The sequence below is a fragment of the Mixophyes fleayi genome, chromosome 6, assembly GCF_038048845.1.
Source record: "Mixophyes fleayi isolate aMixFle1 chromosome 6, aMixFle1.hap1, whole genome shotgun sequence".
In the NCBI taxonomy this organism is placed as follows: Eukaryota; Metazoa; Chordata; class Amphibia; order Anura; family Limnodynastidae; genus Mixophyes; species Mixophyes fleayi.
Genome location: NC_134407.1, coordinates 2,696,017 through 2,708,358, shown reverse-complemented (window position 1 = coordinate 2,708,358; position 12,342 = coordinate 2,696,017). Strand labels below are relative to the sequence as shown.

At 37.8% G+C, this 12,342-nt stretch overlaps 1 protein-coding gene across 4 annotated transcripts in view; it reads right to left on the bottom strand.

The window, feature by feature from the left end:
* LOC142160711 (alpha-2-macroglobulin-like protein 1) overlaps positions 1–12,342 on the bottom strand; it is a 138,239-nt gene that overhangs the window by 21,991 nt on the left and 103,906 nt on the right. For all 4 annotated transcript variants that reach the window (XM_075215594.1, XM_075215592.1, XM_075215593.1 and 1 more), the window contains 3 exons: positions 2,985–3,120; positions 543–768; positions 73–199 (listed from right to left, as the gene is read on the bottom strand). In XM_075215594.1, the coding sequence (XP_075071695.1) occupies positions 73–199; positions 543–768; positions 2,985–3,120 (489 nt within the window). The remainder of the gene's footprint in view (positions 1–72; positions 200–542; positions 769–2,984; positions 3,121–12,342) is intronic.

Sequence of the window (12,342 nt, the reverse complement as noted above, 5' to 3'; positions counted from 1 at the left end):
TTAGAAACATTTTAAACTTATTTTTTAATCTAAATCAGCAGAAAAGGTTTCTCCATAACTTGTTTAATTTACCAATAATTTTTGGAGTCACTACCCAGGAGAGAGTTTTTCTCTCCCCCCCAGACAGGCAGAATGGATCCTCGTTGGCGATGTTATTCTTTATGGCAAATTCATTAGATGGAGGAAGAGTGGTCAAAATCTGAGACAGAGAAAAATAATAAGAAACATCCACCAGCAATATTGATATCTGGATAGGGTGTGGGATAGTGTGAGTGATTATCTGGAGGGGAGGGTATATATTGCCTTTCTCCCAAAAGAGGGTGAGGCTGTCACCTTGGGCGTTCTCATGCACATCCGTACCTGCCCCATTGGAGCTTACAGTCATAATTCCCTACCAAACACAGACACAGTCTAGGGTTCATTATTACTGGAAGCCAATTAACCTACTAGTATGATTCTGGAGGGGTAGGGTAGAGAACTATGACATATTATCTAGAGGGCCAGGATATGGTATGATAAGATAAGAGGGAATGAATATTGACCTTGGTAGGATGACTCATATAGTTGGACACTGTAGCTTTGAGTGTAAAACTCTCCCCTTGTTTCACAGAGTATGGCAGAGTCATATCCACAAACAATGGCTGGAAGGCTTTGAGTGTAACAGATTGAGAGAGTCCTAAACCTCCAGGTCCGGCACAGAACATCTGAGCGCTCCACTCGGTGATAGTGTCTGGCACAGTGACCGAGATCTCACCATGACCGGATAAACTGCATAAAACATATGGATTAAAGAGGAAATAACTATATGTTTATTGCAAATCAAATTACAGTCACATGAATTTTTGTATTACTCATTTGGACACAGCCAGTAATATAGATATTAGGCATATTGTCAAAACATGTTTGGCAATCAAAAAAGGTGGACAAGGCAACACAAAATCAAATATTCCCCTCAGTACTAATATAACCAATGTATACTTGGGATGAGTTAAATGTAACAGTATAACATATTAAAATTAATCAATGTATTAAAACATCAGCAGATGATCAAAAATAAGAATTACCATAGTCAAAGAACACATAGTTATCTGGACCTCGGTTAAGTGATTTGATCTAATACGAGATCTATATCATCCATCGGATATGAAATATATGAGTGCTCAGAGTCTTGTGGTCCACATAGGTGAGGCACACACATATATTATAAGCCGAGAGTCTCCTATTAGGAACATACCAGTTCTTTACCAGAGAAACAGAAGTCTTGACAGGTGCTATGCTCACCAGTAACGTGTGTCTAGAAAGCCTACATACAGGATCCCAATCAGGAAAGACTTCTATGTACTAACGCGTTTCTTTGCATATTGCAACTTCATCAGAGCCATAGAACACTGCATTACTATTCATCTGATGATCACTCTGAACCAGGGACAAACCCTTAAAACTTCAGGCTCTACATGAACCCCATGACAGTATTTGTGTCAGTGCACCAGAACATACAGTATATCTTTTACCAGAAACATCTTATTTTCATGATTAAGGTAAGATATGGGTCATTTGGTTCTGTCTAGAGTATACTTAAATCCTCTGTGAAAAAAAAAATATGTCTCCCTAGTTGGTTATATGAGGTTTGCACCATAGACAGATTAATAGCCTATCACAGGTGCAACTTTATCTACAGAAAATAAATTACTAACTCAACATTACAAGGTTATTGCTATAAACAGGGAGAATAAATCTGGGGCTAATAAAACCAATGGTCAGACAGAGAGGACACCTAGGCATTCCTATGTATGGGGACAGGGAATGGTTAAACACACATGGAATACCCCATTTGTCCTGAAAGTCAATGTTTATTCCAAGGGAAACTGTTTCTAGGCATGAATGATTGGATTCTATAGGGAATAGGGATAGTATTGAATAGTACTAGCCTGAATTGTCTATTGCTAGTCTGTATTGTGTTGGTCGTGAGAATACTCTGTGCATTATATAGAAGTTACTAGAATACTCTGTGCATTGTATAGAAGTTACTAGACTGCTCTGTGCATTGTATAGAAGTTACTAGAATGCCCTGTGAATTGTATAGAAGTTACTAGAATGCTCTATGCATTGTATAGAAGTTACTAGAATGCCCTGTGAATTGCATAGAAGTTACTAGAATGCCCTGTGCATTGTATAGAAGTTACTAGAATGCCCTGTGCATTGTATAGAAGTTACTAGAATGCTCTCTATATTCTCTACAGGACTTTACAAATTTCTAGATATTGTATAGAGGTCACTATAATGCCCTGTATATTGAAAATCGATAAGTAGGATGCTCTTGTGTAAAGATCATTAAAATGTCATTGTCATATAATGTCATCATTATGGATCATTAAATGTGCTGTACATTGTATCTCAATTACTGCAATGCTTTCTGCATTCTATAGAGATCAATAGAAAAGTCTCTCAATTCAAAACTAATCAGTTGGGGCTAGTAGGTATCGTACTTAATTATAGCTCTTTCACATGACAATTTGTCACATATATTTGCTTGCTATAGAAACCACACCAACATTAGAAAAACACCGCCTGCATTGTTAACGTCACACCCATTTCTCCATTGCGGCATGGGCCACTTCCTTGTGTCCGACCCAAGGCTAAAAGATTCCAGCCCTTCCCTGGTAATGTACTCAGCACTCCAAGGGGACATTTCAATAAGTCTCAGTCACTTCATTGTTAGGAGGAAAGATTTCTGAGAGCCACAAAAGTTCCAAATACATTTTTTTTAATAATTTCCTATCTGGGACTTTACTGCAACAATGATTATTTACAAAGACAAACTTTTCTGCTAGATAAGATACCGGGAAAGTTCCAGTTAGAGCGGAGTTCCTGTAAACAGACTAATGAGATACGATGGACACAAAGAACAACAGAAAGACTGAAGAAATACAAATATAATGATGGATTTACTGTGAGCAAAGAAAACACAGATCCCAGTTACTCACTTAACCGGATGCAAACACCAGATCCAAGTTTCAGGAAAATTTGTCCGAACCGTGGTCTCCCCGGAGGCTTCACCGTCACTGTCCTCAGGTGCTGAATCATCGAATGTATCATCAGCTTCCATGGGCATAGCAGCCGCTGAAAAAACCCATCATTAAAACAAAGATAGTGTCAGTATATAGAATGTAGTGTATGGGGGATATATCAGGACAGTCAGTATATAGAATGTAGTGTGTGGGGGATATATCAGGACAGTCAGTATATAGAATGTAGTATATGGAGGATATATCAGGACAGTCAGTGTATAGAATGTAGTGTGTGGAGGATATATCAGGACAGTCAGTATATAGAATGTAGTGTGTGGAGGATATATCAGGACAGTCAGTATATAGAATGTAGTGTGTGGAGGATATATCAGGACAGTCAGTATATAGAATGTAGTGTGTGGAGGATATATCCGGACACTCAATATATAGAATGTAGTGTGTGGAGGATATATCAGGACACTCAGTATATAGAATGTAGTGTGTGGAGGATATATCAGGACAGTCAGTATATATAGAATGTAGTGTGTGGGGGATATATCAGGACAGTCAGTATATAGAATGTAGTGTGTGGAGGATATATCAGGACAGTCAGTATATAGAATGTAGTGTGTGGGGGATATATCAGGACAGTCAGTATATAGAATGTAGTGTGTGGAGGATATATCAGGACAGTCAGTATATAGAATGTAGTGTGTGGAGGATATATCAGTACAGTCAGTATATAGAATGTAGTGTGTGGAGGATATATCAGTACGGTCAGTATATAGAATGTAGTGTGTGGAGGATATATCAGTACAGTCAGTATATAGAATGTAGTGTGTGGAGGATATATCAGTACAGTCAGTATATAGAATGTAGTATATGGAGGATATATCAGGACAGTCAGTATATAGAATGTAGTGTGTGGGGGATATATCAGGACAGTCAGTATATAGAATGTAGTGTGTGGAGGATATATCAGGACAGTCAGTATATAGAATGTAGTGTGTGGAGGATATATCAGTACAGTCAGTATATAGAATGTAGTGTGTGGGGGATATATCAGGACAGTCAGTATATAGAATGTAGTGTGTGGGGGATATATCAGGACAGTCAGTATATAGAATGTAATGTGTGGAGGATATATCAGGACAGTCCGTATATAGAATGTAGTGTGTGGAGGATATATCAGTACAGTCAGTATATAGAATGTAGTGTGTGGAGGATATATCAGTACGGTCAGTATATAGAATGTAGTGTGTGGAGGATATATCAGTACAGTCAGTATAGAGAATGTAGAGTGTGGGGGATATATCAGTACAGTCAGTATATAGAATGTAGTGTGTGGGGGATATATCAGGACAGTCAGTATATAGAATGTAGTGTGTGGAGAATATATCAGGACAGTCAGTATATAGAATGTAGTGTGTGGAGGATATATCAGGACAGTCAGTACATAGAATGTAGTGTGTGGAGGATATATCAGGACAGTCAGTATATAGAATGTAGTGTGTGGAGGATATATCAGGACAGTCAGTATATAGAATGTAGTGTGTGGAGGATATATCAGGACAGTCAGTATATAGAATGTAGTGTGTGGAGGATATATCAGTACAGTCAGTATATAGAATGTAGTGTGTGGTGGATATTTCAGGACAGTCAGTATATAGAATGTAGTGTGTGGAGGATATATCCGTACAGTCAGTATATAAAATTGTAGAGTGTGGGGGATATATCAGTACAGTCAGTGTATAGAATGTAGTGTGTGGAGGATATATCAGGACAGTCAGTATATAGAATGTAGTATATGGAGGATATATCAGTACAGTCAGTATATAGAATGTAGTATATGGAGGATATATCAGGACAGTCAGTATATAGAATGTAGTATATGGAGGATATATCAGGACAGTCAGTATATAGAATGTAGTGTGTGGAGGATATATCAGGACAGTCAGTATATAGAATGTAGTGTGTGGAGGATATATCAGGACAGTCAGTATATAGAATGTAGTGTGTGGTGGATATTTCAGGACAGTCAGTATATAGAATGTAGTATATGGAGGATATATCAGGACAGTCAGTATATAGAATGTAGTATATGGAGGATATATCAGTACAGTCAGTATATAGAATGTAGTATATGGAGGATATATCAGTACAGTCAGTATATAGAATGTAGTATATGGAGGATATATCAGTACAGTCAGTATATAGAATGTAGTATATGGAGGATATATCAGTACAGTCAGTATATAGAATGTAGTATATGGAGGATATATCAGGACAGTCAGTATATAGAATGTAGTATATGGAGGATATATCAGGACAGTCAGTATATAGAATGTAGTGTGTGGTGGATATTTCAGGACAGTCAGTATATAGAATGTAGTATATGGAGGATATATCAGGACAGTCAGTATATAGAATGTAGTATATGGAGGATATATCAGTACAGTCAGTATATAGAATGTAGTGTGTGGTGGATGTTTCAGGACAGTCAGTATATAGAATGTAGTATATGGAGGATATATCAGTACAGTCAGTATATAGAATGTAGTATATGGAGGATATATCAGGACAGTCAGTATATAGAATGTAGTATATGGAGGATATATCAGGACAGTCAGTATATAGAATGTAGTGTGTGGAGGATATATCAGTACAGTCAGTATATAGAATGTAGTGTGTGGAGGAAATATCAGGACAGGCAGTATATAGAATGTAGTGTGTGGAGGATATATCAGGACAGTCAGTATATAGAGTGTAGTGTGTGGAGGATATATCAGGACAGTCAGTATATAGAATGTAGTGTGCAGGGGATATATCAGGACAGTCAGTATATAGAATGTACTGTGTGGAGGATATATCAGTACAGTCAGTATATAGAATGTAGTATATGGAGGATATATCAGTACAGTCAGTATATAGAATGTAGTGTGTGGAGGATATATCAGGACAGTCAGTATATATAATGTAGTGTGTGGAGGAAATATCAGTACAGTCAGTATATAGAATGTAGTGTGTGGAGGATATATCAGTACAGTCAGTATATAGAATGTAGTATATGGAGGATATATCAGGACAGTCAGTATATAGAATGTAGTATATGGAGGATATATCAGGACAGTCAGTATATAGAATGTAGTGTGTGGAGGATATATCAGTACAGTCAGTATATAGAATGTAGTGTGTGGAGGAAATATCAGGACAGGCAGTATATAGAATGTAGTGTGTGGAGGATATATCAGTACAGTCAGTATATAGAATGTAGTATATGGAGGATATATCAGTACAGTCAGTATATAGAATGTAGTGTGTGGAGGATATATCAGTACAGTCAGTATATAGAATGTAGTGTGTGGAGGAAATATCAGGACAGTCAGTATATAGAATGTAGTGTGTGGAGGATATATCAGGACAGTCAGTATATAGAATGTAGTATATGGAGGATATATCAGTACAGTCAGTATATAGAATGTAGTGTGTGGAGGATATATCAGGACAGTCAGTATATAGAATGTAATATGATAGTGACCCCTCAGAACAGTACTTCAACAGTAAGCTAATTTCATAATCTCCCCTTTGTTCTTCTTCTAGCTTCTAACCCAAGCCCCCTCCATTGTTTATTTATCTGCCTATGAGGAGTTGAGATTATGTGGCTGTAGACTGTGTTCTTTGTCCTCTCAGTCATCCTGTGTTACCATGAAAGTTGATGTTACTGTAATATGTATCCTAATGAAGACTGGTTTTGGAAGTTTTGTCAATTAAACTCTGCAGGACAATTTTATAATGACAGGAGATTATATTCACTTAGTAGTCCCCAAATCAAGAAATATTATCCAACATGTGCAAAAAATAATAAATAAAACAGTTGAATATGTTGTCTATATTTCATGTAGAAATCAATTTGATGAAACCTACATTATAAACTGTAGTGAGTATTACAATTATTAAAATACGCAGTGGGAAATAATATGCCTCTGTATTTCAGAGAACTATTCTAATATAATCTTAGTTTACACAAACTACCGAGGGGATCCCCACAATGTATTGTGCGTAGACTTGTACAATCATATATAGAATGAATACAGAACTGAAAATCATATAGAGGGAGATGAATATGAATTACTGCTGCAGAATGTAAAACATGCAAAACAAAAAAAAAGAGGGGAGGAGGGGTTAAAAATATTATGTGTATATTTAGTGTCCTCACTCCATTCAATGGAAAACCCTACTGAATGCCATGAAAAACGTTCGACCCTCATATGTTTAGAAACAATATTAAGTTTATTTTCTTTCTCTAGAAATATATATTAAAATGATTTATATGGTCTCAGGATGAGATCATAAATCTGATATGAGGAAATAGACTATTAAATGTCAGGGCCCAAATAAAATATTGCATTGGTACATAGAAGTGAACCTGATTTTCAACTCAGATAAATGTTTGACCAAATGTTTTTTAAAAAGAAACAATTAGCCCAGTAGTAGTTAATTAGGTTGAGAAAACCCTATGTGAGGAGACCTGCTTAAGATATGCAGATCACAGACATCCATTGTTCTGATCATGTATTCCACTTCCAAATTTACTTCCTTTCAATAGGAAGTGTACTGTAAACACAGAGAACCACTAAATGTAAATGAGAGAGCCATAAGCCTAGGTGAAAATCTTGGAGACGAAGGCCACATTTGAAAGCCTAATGTTGAAAATGTCTTCATAGTTCATATTTTGGGGAATCTGGGTGCAACCCCATACTGAGGAGCAGAAATCACACCAGGGTTGTGAATGACAGGTACTTGCGCTATCAGGGAAAAGCTATAATCACATATCTTTGGAAAAGGTATGTCACATTGTCATAATTCCATCAGGTTTGTTATTTAAATGTGCGGGAGATTGTGACCGGTTTATTGAAGGGGGAGTTATGTCTTTGGGATATATCTGAGAGAAGCTACCAAAGGTCAAAACTTTAGGAATCGTTTTGAACAAACACTAGGTGACACCCAGGGGACATTTCTGCCCCCCCACATCAACATCCACACTGCCCCTGTGAATGCCGTCCCATTTCATTTTGCTTAAAAACCTGTGTTGTGAAAGGACAAGTTGTCAGACTTGTGGGAAATAAATTCACATTGATAAGCTGTCCATTTTCCAAGCCAATTTCCCTTGGCCAGAAAATGCAATTCATGTAAGTGCTACTCTGAATGTAACCCATTTTATTTTAAACTGCTTTACTTGTGTGTGTTATATCTGTTTTTATCAATTGTTTTCTTTATATTTGAATATTGCCCGTATTCAATAAGTGGTGGTAAACCTGAAGTGTGTGGGGGTGTGATTCAGTAGGTCTATAACCTGTGTGATAGGTGGAGAGAGACTGAGAGATGGAATCGTGTGTAACCTCTTACAGCAAACACCCCAAAGTCATGGCAGCTGGGAGCGTGTTTGTGATATATGGAGAGATTGGTCATCCTAATTTTAGGAAAGAGAATTTTTGAATTTCATCATATGGTTAAAAGCTGCTTATAGTCACATACACATAAATATATATTGTATAGTCGGTTATTCTAGATGATTTAATGGCTCTGGATTAAGCAGATTTTTGTAGAGCAGAATTTTTCTGATCTGTGGTATTCCCAAGGTTCTATCAAACACGGAACCAGGGTACAAACTAGCAAACCAATTTGTCTAATATCTTTGCCTGTACCAATATTTTTTTTTTTCCGAAGGTTTATATGAAATGATTGTATTAAGATTGGGGTATACATGAAGGCTGATATTTTGTTTGGATGGAATATAATTAGAGAACGTTCTTGGATATCAAATTATATGTGTGAGTTTAACTAATTATGTCTACAATGTTTACATTGAAAGCAATTCTTTACATTGGAGGAGGTCATCAAGATCTACTTAGATCGATCAATCTTCTATCTAGCAAAACAGATCTATCTATATTCTGAAATATTTAGTCAAGCATGTACTGAGTATATACTGTAATAATGGAGATTAAGAATATTGAAGTATTTAATGCTCAAACTTTAATTTGACTTGGGCTATTAGAGGGCTAAAAATATAGGTTTCTTTATTAGACCAGAAAGTATGGAGGTTTTAATTTCCATGCTTACGAATGAAAATATAATTCTGTGATGTGAGCGAGTTCTCTGTACAGTGCAGATTTAGTGGTGCTGAATTATATGATGGTGATGATGATGTTTGTTGAAATTAAATGAAACCACATTGCTTTAAAACACCGAGAGATACATTTTTTGAGAGTATTAAAATACATTGTATTGCGCTGTGAAATAAATACATTGCCTAGAATTGAATACATTTGAATTAATGTAAGTTGCTTTCATAAATTTGCATTGTTATACGTTGTGTGTAGATTTGGTATTTTATGCTTTTAAAGTAGAAAGACCGGCTTGTGACCTCTTTAAAAGGATTGACGAGTGTCAAGTGTTACGTGATTAATTAAGGAAGGGTGATTTATTTTGCTTCTAAAGACTTCTAAACTGCACAAAACACAGGAAACATAACTTTGAAAAAGTTTGGATTTGCCAAACGAAACGCGTCAGTGCAAACAAAGAATTATAACCAACATAATGTTACAACAGTATTGAGGATGTATACTGAATCTTTGTGAGTTACTGTTGAAATTGCATATGCAACAAACAGGTGGCCACTAAAGGGCTATACTAGACTGATTTCCTTCATTGTTTCCTAGGGGTTGATTAACGACAATATTATCTACTCACCATCTCTATGAGACAGATGTACCCAAAATCAAACACTCTCTGAAGGTATGTGGGACTGTCTGTGCCTGAATACACAGATCAGATGATATAAGAACTATGTAAGAGGATTAGAAGGTGCTCGCTATACAGAAATATTTTCATTGCCTCAAATGAACGACGGGTTAATTATACGTGGGACGCGGAAAAAAGGCCGGAGCACATTGTGAGATTTGTATCTATACCTGATAAATAAGAATAACTGTAGGAATGGATATAAAAAAGAAATAAACTGAGTTTTCAGCACTGTGGTTGTTTTACTTTAAACTATTTTAATGTGGATGTGTGTTTATGTATTGATTTATAGGCTTTTATTATTTATTGTAAGACATGTTGATTAATCCAATCTCCCTCTATATGACTTCCAGGCAGGCCCGGCGCTCCCATTAGGCAAGGTTAGGCACTTGCCTAGGGCGCCGGGCTCTGGAGGGCGCCCTCCAGACTGAAAATTACTTTAAAACTGTGCGGCGACCGCTGACCATGCCTGTCACGGCCGCCGCACAGCATTCAGATGCACGGGGGAGGGTGCAAGAGGCTATTGCTCACCACCGCCGCCTCTCTGCTCCGTCTCCTCCCCTCCACTCACTAGTGTCAGTCAGTGGAGGGGAGGAGACGGAGCAGAGAGGCGGCGGTGGTGAGGTAAGGAAACACGGGGTGAGGAGGGAGGAGGGCGCCGATTGTTGCGGGGGGGGGCTGGGGCGCCGATTTTGTAAAAATGCCTAGGGCGCCATGGAGGCTAGCACCGGCCCTGCTTCCAGGACTGTCTTTTGTTCTATATAAAAAAATCCTTTTATTGCTCACAGGGTTGGTGGCACCTACACTATTCTGACAGGAGCAGATAATCATAGGAGACGATCCTGTACATTTAACATAGTCTGTAGGCATCTTAGCGCTTATAAACTGTTTTTTGGTTCGACTTTTACAATCCTATGGCATATGGGGGGGGCTTTAGCTCATCTATAAACAGTGAAACCTTCAAAAACACACCTAAAAGGGGAAACAAACTCAATCTCCCGCGCTATTTTATCCACCTTCACATCACTTCCCTTTCAGCTACATTTTTTGAAATATTTTTTTCCATCCTATATAAGCCTTCTAAGTAATACAGATTTTTTGGGGAATTTTTTATTACAAGTAGTAATGTTAGAGCATGTACTGTAGAGATTAATACTCCTATTTTTACCCCTCTTCATATATATTTTGTGGGTCAAAATGTCACTTCTTTGTTTAGTCTCATACTGTCCATGGAAGTGGTCAGTCAATGACAGCCCAGGGATCCATTCCATTGGATTCCGATAAATGCAGTTTATTTATGATAGCTGGAGATCCAGGTTACACTGAATCTATTATTTGTGTGTTATGATCTATGCTCCTTGTAGGTGTCTCCTACAGTTCTTGTTCCTGGTCATGTTAATGGGAACAAGCGTTTCCTAATGATGCTGGTGCTCTATCCTGAACTCTCCTCTGATACGGCTCTGTATAATACACAGCACCATGCTGCATCACGGTGACTACATCCCGGTAGCTGCACAAGCCCCTATTTATTCATTTTTTCTTTTGGTCTCAGGCTATTTTGCCAGATCATGTTGGATCCTGGTCATCCTGCCCTGTCCAATACTTGTTCTTTTATCCTGGTCGAAATTTGTCTACTTGGAGGAGGAAAGAGTGTTCCTGTGGTGAGGATCTCCAGAACCTCTAGCAGGCCTAGTCATGTAAACGTGGCTTGGGCAGCCCAACTCTCATCATCATTTGAAGTATATGCATGTTTACTGTACACCTACTGCTATGGGACCGATGTACCTCTGACAGTAAGGCATATGCTTGGACCTTCCCTATCTCCTCATTACAGATTAAAGACCACCTGCTACAAACTCCCTCCCTGTTCTGTCTCTTTAAAAAACCTCTATCTTTTTTGCCTTTGTCTTCTGTCAGTACCAGCAGTCTCAGACATCCCTGGCCAGCCTCTAACACTCAGCAGCCACTGATTGCTGGCCTTCCCTATTAGAATCCCTAACAGAGCCCAGCTAGGCTCAGCCTCAGGCTAGAGATGTCTGAAAAATACCAAGCACTGTCTAACTCAAAAAACTATGTAAAGTACTATAGAGTGGGGTGCTGCCTTACAGGGTTTGAATGGTTTCTCCACCATTCACAAAGATGTGAGATTAAGATATATTTCCCTGGCGCTCCACCACAGTATAAATAATGTGACAGTCTAATAGTGTAATAGTATTGAAAGTTTTATATTGATAAAAATATAAACATTAAAATTTCTATGGCCAGAGTAGAATTTACCATGTGATGTCAATTGGTTATACACAAAACCATAAAATGTTCGGTAACATCCACAACAGGTGTATGCGGAGAAAAGCTTCTTGTTACAGCATTACACTGATTGTGCCTCCGTTGTACCTTGAGGTCAATTGTGAAATAAAGATGGTTTATAAAGTTACAATGAGTTCAAAGTCATGGTTTATAATCTTGCCCCAATGATATACATCCAATTTTGGACTCACGGTTTGTGAAACAGGGTTTTGTACATATCATC